Below are 21,224 nucleotides of genomic sequence, written 5' to 3'. Positions count from 1 at the left end.
CTTTGTGTTATTTGTGAAAACATTATTTGAGCTTTAGATCCTAAAGGGTATGAACTTTATTAAATATCCTACAGTATTAGCTGTAATCCAAGCTGTAATCTACAAATATCGTCCATCGCCCTTCTGAGTAACCCATGCCCTAGAAATTCACGCAGGCGGTGCCAGTGAAGTTGCGTCGGAAGGATCAGACACTGGCCTGACACGCTCCCATTTTTTTGGGATGTTGGCTGTCAACGCCCGTTCCCCGCCCCCAAAATTACAGATACTGTGCATGCGCCGATTGGGAACCATTGGAGTTGTACACAAACCATCAGAACCACTTTTAGCAACACGCCTGTGACACTCCCTTAAGACGCAGTATCTCCGTGTGTATGAATAGCCAACTCCCTGTCACTGTCCTGGAACGCCCAATACATTTATAATACATTTGCGAGATTGTGCATCTGAATTTGTCTGCGCTCGCTCTGAATCAGGGCCGTCCCTTCTCCACCACCCACAGCTATAGTGAGCAGCCAAAATGATGGTCGTGATGGTCAAGACCATCGGGCTTGCGACGAGACCCTGCGGTAGGGTCTCGCTGCCGCAAGCCCTGGAGTGCTTTTGGCTCTATCAGAATTAAGGTCATTGAAAAAAACATGTTTGTCTTGGTTAGAGACATATCTGTAAATTAACTAGTGTAAGGAAATTGTTGTTTCATTTGCCCATTAGAATTAGTTATGGACTCTATGTTGTAGTATCTCACAAGGCAAGTAATGCTGGGTACACACGGGACGATCTGCACAACCAACGATATCGCTGAACGATTTCCCTGTAGTGCAGGACAAACAATATTGGGTGTACACACTGATAGATATCTTTCAGTGAAGTCATCCTGCCACATCTCTGAACAGGCAATTCTTGATGGTATCGTCCAAATTGGCCTGCATGAACGGACGACCAAAGATATCGTTATCGTCCATCGGGAGCGCGCATCGTTGGTCGTTCATTGCATACACACGGAACGATATATCGAACTATATCGTTATCGTTCATATTGTTAAAAGTTATCGTCTCGTGTGTATGCACCTAAGAGTGATGAGTACGTGGGAATTGATATTACCTGAATGAACACCAGGTCCAAATTAAGATGCTTTATTGCTGAATGGAAAATCCAAATATTTGTGCATACACAGTAAACAGAACAGAATAATAGCCAACCAAATAGGCTATGAAGCCTTAACACAGGAGGGAGATCAAGAGGTTGCACTTAAATATACAGCAACAATGCATCTGCATAAAAAGCTGGGTAGATAGAAATTCTAAAAGATTAAGGGGCCCATTTATTAATGATCGCATTTTGCAATGCGATCAGGGCATGCAGTACCACCCACGATCGCATTGCAAAATGCGATCATAGCGGCCAAATGTATGATCCGGCACATGCAGGGTGACGGGCTCCTTTCGGAGCCCCTTCCTGCAACGTGGCCGGAGGCTGCTGCGCATGCGCAGCCCCGCGGACTGCACATGAGTGGCGCCCATTGCCGGCAGAGGGATCTGGGAGGTCCCTCCGCCGGCTGATATGCGGTAAGTCCCCATAGGCTACAGCGGCTAACGCTATCTTCAGATGGTGTTCGCTGCTGGTTCCAATATCCGATATTGATACATTTGGCAGCATCGCATCCCTCCATAGAAAATGGATGGATCGCAGCAGGTATCGGAGATGCCTGCTGCGGTCCCTCCTTCATACATCTGGGGGATACTTAGTATTTGAGGTAAACCCCCAAAAACAGGTGTTTTCGGGGAATTTACCTCAAATTCACTTTGATAAATGGGCCCCTAAGTAAATACATTTTGCTATTTGGTAATGATAGGAAAATGAAGATGTCCTTTTTAAATGTACCTCGTAAATAATGGACCACAAGAGCTGAATTTTACACAATGAGATTATTAGGAACAAAGGATCTAGTACCTGTACACATTTTCATAGACTGGTATAATCAAGTGACCAAAGTAGTAAGCACATGAGTGGAGAGCGGGGTGATCCAGAGGAGACAGAATTCAAGAGAAATCTACAGCTACACTTGATGGCATTTGTCAATCAGGGTTTTAATAATGTCTCCTCATTAACATATTTGGTGCGGTGTGAGTAAGTAAGAAGAAATGCAGTAGATGTTTCAGTTACCTAAGAATTAGTAGGAAAGCTGTGTCTCTAAAGGCGGGTACACACCTGGAAACATATCCACCGACCCAGAGATCTGCAGACTCAGCAGCAGATTGGTAAGCCAAAACACACTTACCAATCTGCCTCTCGATGTGTGTGGACGGGCATTTAAATTTGCCCACCCAGTTGAGACGTCAGTCACTGGCAATCCCTGCAGCAAGTGTGCAGGCGTTTGGCGGGTCGCCACGGCACCGGGGAGGGAGGGTTAGGGGTTAGGTTACCCGGGGTCATCGGCATTCTATCCTGGTTGGGATGCCAGCGTCGGAATTCTGACCGCCGGGATCCTGAGCACCAGCATCCTGTACCCAACCTGTTAAGGAGTGCTATGACTTTTATTTTGGTGGTAGATTGTACTGTTTAGTATATATTATAAATTGCTTAGTGTTAACTGTTTAAAATGTTGACAACTGGTGATCAAACTACTGCTTGTGATATGGTCACCGTTCCTCCAATTGTACGCAATCATGTTTGGTCATAATAATTAGTAAGATGAACAGCTTAAACGATCAAGACCAAACAAGAAACGCCTCACTTTATATTGCTGTAAACACACATTCAGTCACCACTATCAGCAAGTGTGTTGACACAAAACACATGACTAGTTTCAAATAAATATTTTCTGTAGCTGTGGAGACTGCTGGACTGAAGTGCAATGTGGTCTCTATTCACATCTCTCTGCTCACGGTCTACTGGGGAAGAGCTCTGCTCAGTGTAGAATGCATTGCCGACCCCACTGTCACTATATTACCAAAGATGACTCATACTATGGCTACAAGCTCTTCTCAAGCTACAATGGAATAACACGGTTTGTGACTGAAGACCCAAATTATTATATTTATCTCTGATCTTTCTTTGACTGGGTAAGAATCTCATGACTCTTTTTTTCTACCAATGTTCTTTAGCAACGGTTTTATCTCATTTCCTTTTCCCCAAGATCACATGATGGTCACGATTCTGTAAAATGGTCTCTTCAAGATATAGGTTCATTGATCATTGTGCAAAGAGGGGGATAATTTTTTTGCATATCATATGTGTAATGATGTCCATTTGCTTTTTGATGTTCAAAAATACACATCAGCACAATTAAATGCAAATAGTTATAACAAAACCAAACAGACAGGGAATGACCGGGCTGTTTTTTTTAATCCTTCATCCCATAGTGATAATGAAATGTTTACATAAGTGTATTATACTCATAGGATGGGGTCCACATCATACTCAGGGCTGTAGTATCTAATTTCTCTGGTTTTGGTGGATTTGTTTTTACAAACCACCTATTACAGATGTGTCCTCATACATCTTACTTCCTTGCGCGTTAAATAGCCCTTCTAGTCGCACCATGCCATGGCGTGACTCGGTAGCACTGAGCATCTATTTGTGTGCGTTTTTACCTTCAAATGCGTCTTATAAGCAAAGTGATGTGAATAGGACACAAGCAGCTGCTGCTGTTATGTGACATGCCTATATTCTGTGTGCAACTGTGGGTGTATCTGCATGTGAAATGCTACGTTACAGTGTCACAGCCGCTGACACTGTAACGTAGCATTCTGCCTGCAGATCATTGTAACCAGCAAAAGCTGCTTGTGTGTCCTGTTCGCATCGCTTTGCGAATAAGATGCATTTCAAGGTAAAAAGTTGCACAAAAAGACACTCAGTGCTACCAACTTGCGCGACGCTCACGCGTTATGTTTGCTGTGACTTGTAGCGCACAGAGGTAAGATGTACATGGACACATCTTTACCCTCAGTATAACTGAGTAAGAGGGTGTGTGAGGAGTACTTGAGAGCATAATGATACCCCTTATACACATTGAGCAAAAATACGGGTTTTTGTATGTGAACGCGCTATGACCAAGATTTTTGCGCTGTGTGAGAGCAAACCAACCCGGGACAAAGTCCCAGGTCCACGACCCGCTCTTTACCAGGGTCAGGCTGTGACCCGGGAATTTGCTGGGTTGATAGACTAGATTAGTGTTAGTTTTAGTGAACTAGGTATTGCCTAGGCATACTCACTCTTAGATACAGTCCTGATCATTTTGAGTTTGTAACCTATCAAGTTTATTGGTTATTAACAAAGTTGTATAACATCTATATAATTATAAGCATTTATTTATATAGTGGCAGCAAACTCTGTAACGCTGTACAAATGGGGACTAATGCAGCAATAAAATCAGACTGGGTATTAACAGACAGACAAAGCGGCAAGTTGGCCCTGCTAGAAAACTGCAATTTGATAGAAGATAGGAGAGCGATTATACTGCAGAGTGGATGCAGCCTGAATAAAGTCCTGTAATCAGGAATGGGAGCAGGTATTGGGTGTATGAGCGACGAGGAAATTGGACAGGATGGAGGGGAAAGTTGGTAGATGTTCTGAGACAACGGAAGACAAAACAAATGCATTGACACAACATATTCAGCAAGGAAGCAGTGTAAGAGGGAGTCTGACCTCTCCAAATGACTGAACATCCATATCCAAATAAAAATGTCTACTATGGGATAAAGGGCCTGATTCAGAGCCGCTCGTAAGCGGCCGCTCATTCGCTCTGAGCGATGTTCGCACAACTGCGCATGCATATGGGTCGTAATGCGCATGCACAAACCAGTCATTGCGGTCGGAAATCGTGCGCTCGCAAAACAGCGAGGGGCTGCTAATTTGATTGACAGAATGTACCGTTTGTGGGTGGTAACAGGGGAAGGTGCTTGAAAATGGGGGAGTGGAGATCCGAACGCAGGCGTGCCTAACGGTAAAAAGGGCGTTTAATGGGAGTGCGTAATTAGTAAAGGAGCGTCATCAACCACGTCACTTGGTTGTCTTTTAGCCTGAACTGCTCGCAGTGATAGCGGTAGGAAAAACTTACCACAACCACTGCGAGCAGTTCAGATGCCTTTCGATGTACCCGATTAATCTAATAAATACCGGAGATGACGTGTGATGCGAACGGCAAAGGGGCGTCTTTACAAAATAGCGAGCGCATTTTTCGTTCGCTCGCTCAGACAGAGGCGTCAACAAACTGCAAAGAGCGAGCGCTCAATTTAAATAGCCGGCCCCTTTTTTGGGACGACCGTCCGCAAATAGAGTCCGGCTCTGAATCAGGCCCTAAGAACACTAAGCAAGATTTGCTTTGTCTGTACACACAGAGTAACAGGGTTAAAGTTTTCAAATTTAGTGTAACTTCTTGTGGCATTACAAGTGCTAGCATGCACTGCCCACCGATGACATGGATGCAAATATATCTGTTCCCTGTATTCTTCAGATCAATATATCTCTACATTGTTAAAATAAATGTTCCCCCCATATTCTTCAAGTAAATGTTGCAATCATATTGCTATTGTTAGAATCTTCTATGTCAAAGGTGGATGGATGTTTTCATTGTAGATCTACAAAGCTACTTTGCCAAATTTTATATATGTTTTAATCAAACTTGAACATTACAGCCATTCAGCATAGACATTCAGAACATTGTGTGTATTACCTATTTCTGTTTGTTTTGTAGAAACAGTCCTATAATGTGGATTCAAACAAAAGATATTACTGAGCAGTTGCAGCATACAAGTGAGGTAAGGACAGATGTAAAGATGACTGACAAAACGTGTCTGTGGATATGTAAAGACTGTGGGGCTGATGCATTGTATGCCGGTTTGCGTAGCATATATAGTATGAATGCACTGTGCTTGGAGAATGAGCACGTGAAAATGTGAGAATGCAGTGTCAAACACATTCCCAACATCCACACTTACTATTGGTGGGGCGGATTGGTAGTGGGAAGGGGTGCTCTCACATAATCAGAGTTCTGTAAGGGCGTGTTCACTCAATGTAGTCCATGCAAACCAGCACATAAGCATATATACACCTGTGTTACACCTAGTATTGAGCAGGAATAAGAACACAGATGAGTCCTCATACATCTATCCTCCATACGCTACCCAGGAGCTCTGTGTGCCTTGGTAGCGCCAAGCGTCTTTCGTGCAACTTTTTACCTTCAAATGTAAATTCTTATTCACAGTGATGCAGATAGCTTGCAAGAGCAACTTCTGCAGATTAAAATGATATGCAACATGCCTATATTCTCTGTGTATCTGCATGTGAAATGCTACGTTACAGTGTCAGCGGCTGTAACACTGTAACGTAGCGCTTGGCATGCAGATACACCTGCACTCGCTCAGAGAACATAGGCATACTGCATATCATTTTAATCAGCATAAGTTGCTTGTGCTATATATATGCATCACTGTGTGAATAATACGCATTTGAATGTAAAAAGTGGCACGAAAAGACTCTGCGCTAACAAGTCACGCCACGGCATGACGCGATTAGAAGGGCTGTTTAACACGTAAGGAGGCTAGATGTATGAGGACACATCTGTACACTGATGATGTGTAGTAAAGCAGGGGCATATACTGCCCATGTAGAGGCATTTGCATGTAGAGTTGCCTGCAGTTCTGTGTCTGAGCAAAAATTCTCTACTTCTGAGCTCTGGGATTCAGACGCGCTCGCAAGCGGGTTGATGGTGGCCCAGTGCGCACGCGCGAGCCCCAGAGCGAGCACAAAAAGCACTCGCTCCGTGGCTCACTACAAAAGGGGTGGCTGTGGATGTTGATCGACAGGTCGCCCCGTTTTGTAGGCGTGGCCGGGGGTGGCTTCAAAAACGGAGGCATTCCCAAGCGAACGCCTGCCGTTTGTGGGCGGCCCCACTGACATCAGCAGTGATGTCAGTGAGAGAGTTTCCGGCTCTATTAGAGCCAGAAGCTCTCTGGGGCTTGCGGCCACGAGACCCTACCACAAGGGCGATGGTCTTGACCATCGCGACCATCATCCTGGCCGCTCGCAATAGCTGTGGGTGGTCATCCACAGCTATGCGAGCGGCCAGGCCGCGACTAAAAAAAAACAGCGCCTGCCCTGATTCAGAGTGAGCGCTCGCTTTTTGCGAGCACCTCTGAATCAGGCCCTCTGTCCGCCTGTGTTACTTCCAGCTCTGTATAAGCACCTATATTTGATGATGTGCATACGTTGTAGTGTTCACTCTAGCACCTGCATCTGTCACAACCCGTGCAGTTCCTCTTTCATGCCTGGGGTGCCACTCTCTGTTCTAGCACACTCTGGTCTGTGTCTAAGCAGTTTAATACATTAGCTGAGTGTGCTAGAAGCACCAGAGCGGAGTGCGAAACCCCAGACAGTAAAGAGGAACTGCACAGGTTGTGACAGGTGAAGGTGTAGAATGAACACCAAGTTGTGGTACATGTTTTGTTTTCTCCACTTTAAAGTGTGAATTATAAGTACAGGTATGGGGTCTATCATTGGAACATTCTGTATAACAAGTATTACATGTTGAGATTTTAAATAAGCATGCCATTACTGCAAACACTATATAGTCCAGCTTACCGCATAGCAAGAATATATATACCAGATATGGCAGCACAGTGGTGTAGTGGTTAGCATCAATGCCTCACATCCCTAAGGTCATGAGTTCAATTCCAGACCAAGGCGCTATCTGTGTGGCATTTGTATGTTCTCCCAATGTTTGTGCTCAAGTCTCCTACTACACTCAAAATACGTGCTTCTGAAAAACAATAATGAACCCTAGTGTGTGTGTCCATGTGGGAGGGAATATAGATTGTAAGCTCTCTGGGGCAGGGACTGGAGTCAATAACTGAAGTATTCTCAGTAAAGTGCTGCATGATATAATACGCTATATAAATAACTGGTAATACATAAAATATGCATATTTGACAATAAGAGATACTTATTGCAGCATAAAAGTGCACTGCGAGACGACTGTCCCCTGATATCCCCACATATTGCATTTTGCACTCTTTTTACCCTTAGTTCCTCCAAATGGCTTCCTACAACAACCATACAGCCCATGGTGCACACTCCCACTGTATGGTATGTGCCAGTCAGTGGTGGTGGCAGCAGAGGCATACATGCCTACCCTCCCGGAATACACAGGAGACTCACGATATTTCGGGCTAACCCCCGCACCTCCGGAAGGCACTTCTCCCGCATTCTGCCCACTTCCTAGTGAAGCAGTGTGGTGGCAGCTCGCCGGGACTGTTATTATTATTATTAGTATTATGACACCATATGACATGACCCCATGAAGTATGAGCTTATCACAGTCCTAGAGATTGCCCTTAGAGTTCTCAAATGTAACATGCCCATGGCTACATATATTTTCCCATTTGTATAGCTTGCTATTGGGGTAGAATGAGAACGGGAAACTAGATTGTATTACTAGTGTATTGCTGAGGTGAATCTGTATGTCAGTAATTATGCATAATGTATCGTACTGAGGCTTTATGCTACTCTGCGGTGGCAAAGACATGACACTGACACTCCCTGTGGCTTCCTGCTCTGTGATCACAGGCCCTTTCATGTAGCACTAGGTCCATAGAAAACAAACATATAGGTCACCAAATGTAAGTACTTTAAGATCAACACTGGGATCATCTCCTGCATGGCTCTCAGTGACAGGTATAACATCACTGGCCCCGGTGGTCTAACAGCTTCTTTCAGCAAATGCAACATTTTAATGGTTGTTTTATATTAAATGTATTGGTTATTACTATAGCTGCTAACACACACAACGATTTTGTAAGTGAACGATTTTAGTAAACGATTTTCGTTAATTTTTTCAAGGGAAAAATGAATGAAAATCGTTTACTAAAATCGTTCATTTGCTAAATGTAATGAACAATTTTTTTGAACTACAAACGATTTTTGCATATTCCCTTAATGAAAATCGTTGAGTTGGTCAGTCTGACTGAACTACAAACTATAAACTACAAACGTGAACGCGCATGAACGATAATCGTTCATCGTTTTAACTTAGAAAGTGAACGATTTTTTCAACGATTGAATGAGAAACGATATCGTTAACGATAATCGTTCAAACAAGTCGTTGTGTGTGTATGAACTTTATGTAGTGGTAACTTAAGAAGCTAAAACACTACAGTATAAAAATAATCCTGTTATGCTATCACTGGTATATCTAATATAAGAATTTCACTGTGCTCCAATATAGTACCGGTAATAAGTAAATAATAAGTAACCTTGGTTATTAAAATAACACAGTTTATTAAAAACTCATATGTATAACACTACTTGAACCATAAAAATGCGCTACCTAGTATACAATATTCACATGCATATAGGTCATACTTGCCTACTTTTGAAAAAGCATTTCAGGGAGATTGTGAAAGTAACACCTATGAGCGCGGCAGTAAAGTGGGCGTGTACTGCTACATCTGAGAGGCGTGTCATAATACTGACATACATCCAAATGTAAATGAGCCCAAAAGCAGTCAGTAAGATCTGTTTTGTTGATGAAAACACACTGATACTTTTCAGGGGTTGCTCATGTATTGTGTTTTACAAGTGGTTCCATATAAGTGTCCAAGAGAAACCTTATATGAAAATGCATGTCACCATAGGGATCATTGTGCCTTCTAACCAATGCAGGGAATGGCACTGATTATACCATTTGAATATAATCTGATTTCTTTTTTTTTTCCAAGTTTATAACAGCGACATAATGGGCGAAAAATGCAATCAGGGAGATTACAAGGGGTATATTTACTAAAGTGCAGGTTTTTAGAAGTGGAGATGTTTCCCATAACAACCAATCAGATTCTACTTGTCTATCACCTTCTAGAAGATAATAGCTAGCTAGAATCTTATTGGTTGTGGGCAACATCTCTATTTCTAAAAACCCGCACTTTAGTAAATATACCCCCTAGACTCTTCAGGGAGTCAGGGAGATTGCTACTACAGAAGGGTCCACATACATGTAGCCTCCTTGCACGTTAAACAGCCATTATAGTTGCGCCATGCCGTGCCGTAACTTGGTGGTGCTGAGCGTCTTTTCATGTGACTTTTTCTCTTAAATGCGTCTTATTCACAAAACTGCTGTATCTGCATGCAAAATGCTACGTTACAGTATCCCAGCCTCTGGCACTGTAACGTAGCGTTTTGCATGCAAATATAACCGCAATCGCATACAGAATATAGGCATGTCGCATGTCAGTTTAATCAGCATAAGCTGCTTATGCGTCCTATTCAAATCACTTTGCAAATAAGATGCATTGTCACACGGCGCTCAAGCGTTATGTGTAACGCGACTTGTAGCGCACAGAGGATAGATGTATGTAGACACATCTGTATTTCATTCTCCCTGACAAAAAGGGGATGTTGGCAAGTATGATATAGGTGAATTTATGTGGCCACAATAAGTCAAGGTTTTAGTAACTATAATTGAGAATAATTGGCTCTAACCACTATAAATAACTGTACAGGTTTAACAATAAATGCAATTTCACTGCAAACAATAGGGCAGTCACTGATTTATTTTAGAATGGTTTTTAATATAGACTTATAGGGCAGGATGTACTAAGCATGGCATTAGTGATGCAGTGTACATCCCGCCTGTCTTCGGTTACATACCACATTTCATTACCGCGGTATGTACCAAGAATATTGCAAAGGACAGCTGTCCCGATGAGAGCTGTCCTTTTGCGATGCTGCCGGGCAGAAAGACTTCTGGGTTTAATACAGGAGGCTGCGGGGGCTCATGGGAGTGATCCGATCGGATCCCTTTCGAGGGGGAACGTCCCGAAAAGCCCATAGGCTTCTATTGGGTAAAGGTGGTGTTACTCATCAGGACGAATGCGATGCATTACGGTGCTTTGTTCATATGGGGAATGCGGTAAAACCCCCAAAAACAGCACATTCAGGGGTTTTACCACATTTTACTTTTTAGTACATCTCGCTGATAGTGACTTTCTACAAGTTCCAGTATTGGCATTAAATTCTAAGTATATATTATTGTTGTATCTGCTGTGTAGAGAAAACTCCCATAGATAGGTGAGGGTGGGAGGCGGGATGTCTGGCAGCAGGGTGGACAAGGTGGGGTATCTGAAGGAAGGAGAAGTGTAGAACAGGAAGTGTTAGTATGGCAGCTACAGTGTTTGGCAGCAGGGACATGAAAGAGAAGTGTACCATGGCTAATAAATATATATAATTTCTATTTATTTATCTCCTCTTTATTTACTGAATGGTTTCTCTTTTTTTGGCTGGCAGCTACCACTTAGCATTGTGATGTCCTCACTGCACATTTGCTAGGCTTGAGAATGCAAGACACTGGGCCATACTTACCGACTTCTCTGGAATCCTTTCCGGGAGCAGCCGGAGAGGAACTGCTGCTCTCAGCTTCGGGGACGCTGCCAGACTATAGCCTTCATTAGGCCCCACCCCCTTTACAGAAAAAGACCATGATTCCTGAGCCTGTGAGGAGGGGGCAGGGCTAAATGATGCAAATTGCGTCATTTGGCCCCACCCCTTCCTACGGACCCGCACATTCACTAGGAAGTGGGTGGGATGTGGGAGATCTGCCTACTTTTTCAGGGGGTTACCCGAAAAATCGTGAGCCTCCCACGACTCCCGGGAGAGTAGGCATGTATGCACTGAGCGCCGTACAGCATCAGTGCTGATAGCAGCCCCGCCTACAGTAAAGAGTGAAGCACCCAGGCGGTTGATTTGCCCGATTCCCCAGTAATGTCGATCAAGGTCGAATATGTCATTGTTAATGGCTAGCAAAAATATATGCCAGTGATAATGCCCAGCAACACCTAATATGCTGCTGTTCATGTCTAGCAATATGTACAATAGTTTGCCAGGATAGTGCCCAGCAATATATAATAAACCACTGATAATGCCCAACAAGCAATATATAGTATAGCAGCTAATATTTATCAACAGTCAACATAGAATTGCTTATGCCCAAAAAGACGTGTCAATACTCTAAGCCTCAGGGGCAAACTCGGGATCTCCACAGGGGATTTAAATACTTCATTTAGCAACAAAGCAAAGAAAAACTTCCTCAATAAGCCTAAAACAGACACTTTTTTTGTAGATAAATTGTTTTGCATCCATAACAAGTACGGTTGAGTCTTTAAGTGTTGCTTACACACACATTGTGATCTAATAAGATTGAGATTAAAAGTATATTTAAAAGGGTAACAATTATTTTGAAATGATAAAATAATATGTTACCTACAGTGACGATAGCTGCATCACTGTGTGTACATACAATTCAATTTTACCTTAGAGACGGGAGTTCATGCAGCGTACACCATGAGGGTGATGCTGCTTACTGGTCTGCAAATAAAATGCTATTGTTTTCCATTTTCTTGGTTATATAATGTAGCGTTTCCGCTACGCCAATGGTTCTCAAACTGTGCATCGGGTAACCCTGGGGTGCCACGGAACACTTGTAGGGGTGCCTCAGGTTGATGTTCCAGCACCAACTCATATTATTTAAGGTCAATTTAATGTAAATATGTGGACAAACAGAAGCGCAAACCTGTCCACCAGCACATAACTGACCCTAAGGATGACCGGTAAGAACAATTTACTTCACTTTACCACATTTTTTCTGAATCTCTCTATAACAAACTTAAACTTAGGGGTGCCATGAAAACAATGCTGATACTCTAGGGTGCCGTGATTCAAAAAAGTTTGGGAACCACTGCGCTAGGTTGTTTTAGTGGGGCGTGCGCCCTTCACGATTTCAAAAGGCAGAATGTGCCCTGCCCTTTAGGCGGCGCCCTGCTTAAACAACATGCTGGGTGTCCCGCGGGTGGGAAAAATAGCGGTGCAGCGATCAGTGCCAGTGAATAGATGTCATGCGCATGTGCACAGCAGCTATCCACAGAGAGAGGAGAGCTTGGGGGCAGCCCAGAATGTCCGTAAGGGCCGGGCACGCTTCCAAGAGCAACTAAAAGCATCTTAAAGACACGTCCCATTTTCTCGTGTCCATGCCTTTTTGGATGCGCATGCCTTCGGCCTAGCGTGAACACTATAATGTGTTTCAACTGTTTGACACTATGAACTTACAAATAAATAACCATTGTCAGTATGAGTTACTAAATAAAATATACACCTAATTGGCATAACTAAAAAATACTTACATACCCATGAGTGGTGGTGGTGGACTCGTACTCTGTATCATAAAATAACATAACTTGTGCAGATTTACTGACTGGTCAGACAGACTGACAGGCCTGGGAGACAAACATAGTGATAGGACTGGGAGACAGACTTACAGAAAGGACAGACTCACAGATGGCACTGGGAAACATACTGACAGGACAGGCATACAGACTGACAGAAAGGACAGACTCACAGATAGCACTGGGAAACATAGGAGGCAATTCAATTCAGTGCGCTGTTTGGGCAGGCTAAGGATTTTTTCTTGCACCCCCCCTGGGGATGCGAGGAGAAATCCGACCAAAGTGCCGGGGGCGCAGCTGTTTTTCTGCTTAGCGCTAACAGCCGCACGCCCGGCACTTTGGTCAGAGAATGCCGGTTAACGCGCCTTAACACCCTTGTTAAGGCGTGATAACCGGCATTCTCCGACCACACAGCGCACTGAATTGAATAGCTCTGGGAGCTCACTCCCGGGTCTATTCAATTTGCGTTGAATTGAATCGCCCCCATACTGACCGGCCAGGCATACAGATTGACAGAAAGGACAGACTAACAGATAGCACTGGGAAATACTGACATGATAGAAGTGTAGACCAGCATTCCGATAAAAGTATTAGTAAGCCATGCTGCACAATGGCACAAATCACGTAACATTTCTCTCACTTTCGGCGTAATTGGCGGCTATTAATGATTTATAATTCTGTGCTGTGTCATGAACTACCATAGCAACTACAGTCACATGGCACATGATATAATGAGCAGAGAATGCTTTGATGCCCCTATGAGCTCTGGGCCTGATTCAGAGCCGGACGCTCTGACCAGAGCGCTCGCTCTGAATCAGGGCCCTCCACCATGAAAATGGAGCGGCCTCTTGGACGCTCGCATAGCTGTGGGTTACCACCCACAGCTTATGCGAGCGTCCATGATGATGGTCGCGATGGTCAAGACCATCGCGACCATCGGGCTTGCGACGAGACCCTGCGGTAGGGTCTCGTGGCCGCAAGCCCTAGAGTGATTTTGGCTCTATCAGAGCCAAAATCACTCCCACTGACATCACTAGTGATGTCAGTGGGGCCGGACCCAGACGGTAGGCGTTCCCATGGGAACGCCTCCGTCTGGCAGGCACGCCGACCAAAGGGGGCGTGCTGTCAGTCACCATCGACAGCACACCCCCTTTGGTGCGAGACCCGGAGCGACAGCTTGGCTGTCGCTATGCGGGTCTCGCGCATGCGCACGACGGAGCTCCCTCCGTCGTGCGCATGCGCATTAGGGCACCATCGACCCGCTTGCGAGCGTCCTATGCTCGCGAGCGGGTCTGAATTAGGCCCTCTGTTCGATCTTCTGCCTTTCCCTCCCCTCTGTAACGAAGAGATTTATATCATTGCAGTCATTCCTGATTACGTCAGGGCCGTAACTAGGGTAGTGAGACCCGTGCCATGGCACAGCAGGGCAGGGGGCGCTATTTGGGCCTGTCAATTTTCTGTTTATCATTCTCACTTGTAGCTTCCTTTTCTTTTATCCCCAGCATCTCCTGGCCTCCCCTATCTTCTTCCCTGGCCCTTCCCCATGATCCCTTGGCCCTTTTTCTGGTGTGTGTCTTATGTTCCTATTTGAATAATGATGGGGGGGCGCCAATGCTCTTTCTGGAACAGGGCACCAAAAAGTCTAGTTACGGCTCTGAAAAATGATAAACATCAAGATACATCTTATATCCTGCCACAGTGATTTATGTACAAACCGAGACAGGAGAGACTTCTACTATGCGATGCTTTCATGTGGACTTGAACACAAGCATTACTATGAAACTAATAACAATGGTTGACACCACACCGTCTTATACTTAATTCCTCTGTGGCAGGGAGACCATGGTGCCACGAGACAGAGGCAATACTCACCATTTGATTACCTGGGTGTAGGCTGGTTGTCAGGTCCAGTCCAGGTTTTGCAGTGTGCTGGGATTCCCAACCAAGTAATCAGCACCACCTGTGAGCTGGGATTAAGGCTTTGCTGGAAGCAAAGCACAGTGCTCCTGATGCCAGACAAGCTGGTCAGGCGATAGAGGTCGGGGCTGGTGGTTAGCATTAGGGTTCCAGGACTAGAGTGGCAAACCTGACTTAATGTTGGCTGTGAAGTGTCTGCTAAGAGGCAGTGAATAAAAACGGTCCACTGTTTTACCATACTACTGGATGTGTTTCTTCTCGCCTTGTGACATCTTAAAAAAATCAAACTTTTTTCATGAAAATTTCCATTTAGACACACATGACAAAAAAAAATATATATGTAAGGGCAGAATAACACGAATTGTTCCCTTTTTCCAACTGCTGATTGTGGATATAATTTATTTTACATTTGATGTTCTATCACATGAACATCATATAATACTATCTAGAAACAGTAAATGAGAACAAATTACAGTAGCTCTTTCTTGCAGAAAATTGATGTACTATAAATCAATATAATTTTCTGGTCTGTGATGCTACTAGGACAGTAATAGATTAAAATTACTTCAGGTTCTATGCAGTACTCAAACCATTTTTATGTGAACGTTCAATCACTATAATGCAATTTTTTCTAAATACTTAAAATCCATACTGGATTACTTATAAGCCTAGTACTCTTAGGGCGCCATTTAATTGTTCTAGCACGCCCGATTTCCCGTCTAAAGTGACAGGAAATCGCAGGGCGCTATTCAATTGATACCGATCTTTGCGTCGATCGCACCCAAAGAGGTCAGGTTTAGCAGTGTAAAAGGGCTACACCCAATCAAAGTGCTGGGCGTGATCGCGAAAAATTTCAGCTCAACTCAACCAGTGGGTGTGAGCTGATATGCCGGCACCGGCAGCTGTTCACGCCCGACAGGAACAACAATTGAATAGTTCCATCGGGCGCATGAAGGGGCCAGAACAATTGAATTACACCCCTAGTGATTGCAGAGAACATCTCATCCAATTCATTGTAATAAACATCAAGCCCCTTGACACACTTTGTGGCTGATTCAGATTTGGTGGCTTATTTATCAAAGTGTTATGTACTAATAGCCCAATGCAGGAGTTTTCACAGGAATCTCCTGCAAAAGGCCAACTATTGGTGCAAATCACAGTCCCCATTATTACTAAACTCCGATTACGTAAACCGCTTTATGGAGGCATATTCACAGGAGAGGATCGTTTATACTGACAATTAATAGAATTACCAGCTCCATGTGTATAAGGTGTCTGACTGGTATGTGTGAGGTTGTGAGTTCAAGTATCAGGTATGAAAGCAGTGACAAATGTGTGTTTTAAATGCAAGGCGCTATAACTGAAGGTACAGGAGCAGGAGCCAATAACTGAGCCTGCCCCCAATAGATCAGCAGAACATGAGGCAACTTGTCGGCGCTGTGTCACCAACCAGCAATAAGTGCCAGTATATGGGTTAAAACTGGACCCTTTTGATAAATGGCACAAATGAGTAAAGAAGCCTAGTTCCTGCGGTTTCATGGGAAAATAGGCTCCTCACTGCTTCATAGAGTCCTAATTGTTTATTAAACTTGGTAATGGCTTTAAACTACAGTATGAAAAACAATATACACATACCTGAATAGGTTTTATTTCCTTTTCTTTTCACTCAGGTGATTTGATGATGTGGGGCAGCTGACACTTACTATTGTACATGGCACAGTTATGACATTGCTAATGCTGTACAAAGCTGTAATGAGCAAACAGTCACCACGCAGCCTAGGAAACGCAGCTACCGCCAAGTTTGTGTAACAAACACTGGATGGAAATGACATTTATAGGAGCAGGTTTCTCTTGAGCCATTATTAATGCTGTCAGGTATCTGTTAGTAGTGGGAGTGGTTTTCAAAGACACTGAACAGAAACAGTTCTGGTATAACATATACTCATCTAATGCCATAAACTCATCTAAACATGAGGCTGGAAAATACAAAATGAAGGTAAAAGCTAACTAATAATGTAGTGGTTAGGTTACTATAGCCATGGGGATATATCTCTGCATAAGCAGCAGTGCTGGATGTACAGTAGTGCACTGCGCATCGTCATGTGTGTGTATTGTGTCGGCGTCCTGAGGATATTCCAGGCGGTGTTCCGGGGGATTGGGGCGCTCAGTGCTGAATGTCTTTGCATTCTCCATCATAGATAAGGTGTCTGTGCACTGCTGCACGTCTCAGTCTCCCCCCATTGGGAACAATAACCTGCAGGGAGGGGTAGCAGGATCCCTGCTCATTTAGCAGCTGCTGATTTATTCATGCGATTTACTGGTAACGTGATAGGCAGCACAAACAGCGAGTGCCCGGGGTGAATGGTATTGTGACAGCAGCAGCGCTTGCAGAACTCCCTGCAGCACCCACGCATTTAACCCCATCGCAGCGGTGTGTGTGTGAAGGTATTGCTGCCTGTTTCATCAATGGAAGGGGGCTGCGCGCTGCGATAAGCCTGGTGATGTCATAGACATGAATGGAAGGCTGGTAGCCTATGCTGAGCATTGATCTCCCCTCCCCCCCTGCACCAGATGCATTGATCTGAATGAGAATGAGGTCAGTTTGACGGAATCACCGTCCCCTGGTGTCATAAATAATCCATATACATGAGGGAGGGTTTATGAGGCGCATTTGCGTAGGCTCAGCTTGGTGGTTCCCCATTAAAGGGCTTGTGTCTGGAGTAGCCCTGTTATTATAGAGAGGAAGTGCCTGCTGCTGTGTGTGTCAGAATAGCTGCCATCCCTGATCTCAGTGACCATTTGCAGCCAGCCCTGATGTTCTGCTTCTGTCTGCAGAATTCTTTCCTGAAGCTACAGGCCCTGGAAACTGATCTGTGTTCTGCTTTTCTGCCAACCCAGGAGGAGGTGGTGCAGTCTTATGGATGCAAGGAGGCGACCTGCTCCCTAGTCCAAAATGTGCCAAGCGAGGCAGCCAGCCATGCAGGTAAGGACCACCGAGCGTTCAATGATTGTGTAGTTACTAATAATAACCAGCTCACCTTTTGCTGTTACATTTTACAGGCTGGTCTGCAGATCTTTCAGTCTTATTATAAAAATGACGTGTGCTATGTAAAGTGCTCCCCCAGTCCTCTTGCAAAAAATAAATAAAATAAAATAATCAACACTAATTGTATTTTTGGCTCCATTATTTGCATCCCCGCCTGGGAGAACTGTCTGAAATACCCTGTAATGTCTGTCACTATAACAGTGATTAGATCAGCATTTATTAAGGCACACACATTGTAATTAACATCATGTTGCTTTACAGCACCATTTGATTTGACTGCTGGCATTAACTGTTTACTGTGGGTAAGAGAGTATCGCTACCAAATGTGTATCTTTTTCAATTTCAAGGCATATGGGAAACACAAGCACATTCTATGGTAGCAAAATAGTGTAAATTGCTTGTATACCTAGCTTACCTGCTTGTAATGGTTGTCCTTTTCCATATCGACATCTGATTGAGTCCGTATAATAAAAGCACGAGGCTGAATGCCTCATTTAGATTCCATATATCTTTTCTGGTTAAGACAAATAAATGTTTTATTGTTATGTAGATCAGGCAAAATGTTGAGTCTTTTATTTCTTCTTTATTTAAATATGTAATTGAGATTTAGAAATGCAGTGGTTTCATGTAGTTTGCCATGAATGCTGCAAATTAAACAAGGGTTATTAACCTATGCGTCAGTTTATAAAAAATAGACATTTGTGCCAATTGCAGGGGCAGATCGTGAAACCATTATTCCTCATGTTATCTTGTATATTTTTTTACTATTTGGTATACTTTAAATAAGGTACTTAAAGGAAAAGGATACACAATATTAATTTAGAACTGAGTCAAAGGTCTCACATCTAATTCACAGATTTTATCATGGTTTACGTCCAAGTAGTCTCCCTGTATTGGAATCATATTTTCTGTCTAAGAGTCTTGGTTACATATTTTAGGAACCTGTGTGTCCAGTGGCATCAGAGGTGGCAAGATTGATGTTTCATTTTTTCCTTTATCAATGGCAGAAATCTCTATAATGAGTCAGAATGGAATGTCCTGACTTCACAGAGATGATGTGCGTCTGCGTGTGGGGTGGGACACATGTTGGATTTTTCCAATATGACAATCGCGATCAAAAAATGACCGTGCTTGTCAAATCGGGGACATTTAACATGTAAAATTTCAGCGATCCTGCAACGGATTTCTGAACATCGATAGGTGGCCGGTCGGCGTTTCCACCCGGCAGATCGGCATTTCCGATCGCATCGCTACATCACGACGATCCTTGCAGATGTATGGGTACCTTTAAGTGATGGGTCCATTTCACTGATATGTAGCAAAACCTAATAACCATAAATGTTTGGTATGCTGTTCACATGCAAGTGATATGTTTATATGCTTTTGGCTAGTGTATATGAAAACGTTTGGAATGCTAGCTGTATGGAATTTTCTCTCATTTGATAGTATTTTCATTTCAATTGGGTATCCAGCATGTGTCATGTAGTTGCAATGAACAGACTGTTAAAAGTAGGTGAAACTGTACATAAGTAAATGAAAATGGGCAATGTAGTGTGGATTCAACAAGGTGCTGAAAACATTCCACGGAGATTGTGGTCCATGTTGATATGACAACACCATGCATTTGTTGCTGGCAGTTGCCAGTAGGAGATGTGTAGACTGTAGACATAATGGGATGCACAAATTCAGCAACAATACTCAGGTAGACTGTGGCATGTATATGATGTTTTAGGAGCCTAACGCATACCTCCCAACATTTTTATTATGAATATCGGGACCCCCGCGCGGTGGAGGTATCCACGGCCGACAAAGGGGGTGTGACTTAGCAGCACGCCCCCATAATCAACACTCTGGGGGAAGCCCAGCACTCCTGGAGATGCTGTGCTGCCCCCAGGCTCTCCCCGCACAGTGAAGAGATGCCTCTATTCTATACAGCATCTATTCACCCTCTGCTTTGCTATGCAGAGCATGCTCTCCCCAAGTTCCCCCCCCCACCGCAGGACACTGCCGACTGCGGGAAAGACTGAATAACGAGACTGTCCCGCCTAAAGCGAGATGTATGGGAGGTATGCTAACATACCAAGAGACCATTCCCCACACCACACCATTGCATTACCTCTCCCCGTGTGAATTGCTGATACATGCAGGATGAATTCAAGTTGTTTATGCTGAATTCTGATCCTCCATCCTCAAGTCACAGCAGAAATCAAGATTTGTCAGACTAGGCAACAGTTTTGCAATATTCAGCTGTGCCCATGGTAGCCTCAGTTTCCTGTTCATAGATCAGGGGGTAAATTTACTAAAGTGAGAGTTTTGAGAAGAGATGTTGCCCATAGCAGCCAATCAGATTCTACTTAACATTTAGCTAGCACCTTCTAGAAGATAATAGATAGAATCTGATTGGTTGCTAATGGCAACATCTCTTCTAAAACTCACTTTTAAAAACTCTCACTTTAGTAAATTTACCCCCTGGAGTGGGATGGATATCCTTGCGCACAGAGGGCCTGATTCAGACCCGCTCGCGAGCGCTGAACGCTCGCAAGCGGGTCGATGGTGCCCTAGTGCGCATGCGCACGACGGAGGGAGCTCCGTCGTGCACATGCGCGAGACCCGGATAGCGACAGCCAAGCTGTCGCTCCGGGTCTTGCTCCAAAGGGGGCGACTTTTCAGAGCTAGGGGCTGTATCCCGCTTACCGGTCTGGTCGTCCTGGTTATGCGTGGTCGGTGCCTGGATACTTGTGGATGTGTAGCAGAGAGACGTGGGCACAGGTGGCCTGGTGTGGTTAACCATGTGACGTCGATCTTGCATAATGGTAACCTTCAGGAGAGTGCTTCCTCCAGCAGTTCAAATGTAGACTGACTGCAGTGTATCGATCCCTCTTGTCTGTTACATCCAGGTACTTTGCTGGCACAGTGTGATGAGGCACGGATCCCCCCACGCAACAGGATACAAACCACAATAGACTGCCACCACTCACGCAATGGCTTCTTCCATTGCGGTACATGTATACCATGCAAAACAACTAACATCAGCACCACAATGCCTACACTCACC

General features: G+C 44.2%; 1 protein-coding gene across 2 annotated transcripts in view; it reads left to right on the top strand.

Moving 5' to 3' along the window:
- FAM13C (family with sequence similarity 13 member C) overlaps positions 1–21,224 on the top strand; it is a 382,048-nt gene that overhangs the window by 307,594 nt on the left and 53,230 nt on the right. Inside the window, exons 10-11 of one of the 2 annotated variants that reach the window (XM_088450454.1) lie at positions 5,694–5,757; positions 17,959–18,106. In XM_088450454.1, coding sequence (XP_088306580.1) covers positions 5,694–5,757; positions 17,959–18,106 — 212 coding nt within the window. The remainder of the gene's footprint in view (positions 1–5,693; positions 5,758–17,958; positions 18,107–21,224) is intronic. The other variant, XM_088450455.1, reaches the window with a different exon arrangement.

The sequence above is a fragment of the Taudactylus pleione genome, unplaced genomic scaffold (assembly GCF_031769625.1).
Source record: "Taudactylus pleione unplaced genomic scaffold, aTauple2 ptg000518l, whole genome shotgun sequence".
In the NCBI taxonomy this organism is placed as follows: domain Eukaryota; kingdom Metazoa; phylum Chordata; class Amphibia; order Anura; family Myobatrachidae; genus Taudactylus; species Taudactylus pleione.
Note: the sequence above shows the minus strand (reverse complement) of the source record. Positions and strands in the feature narration are given on the sequence as shown.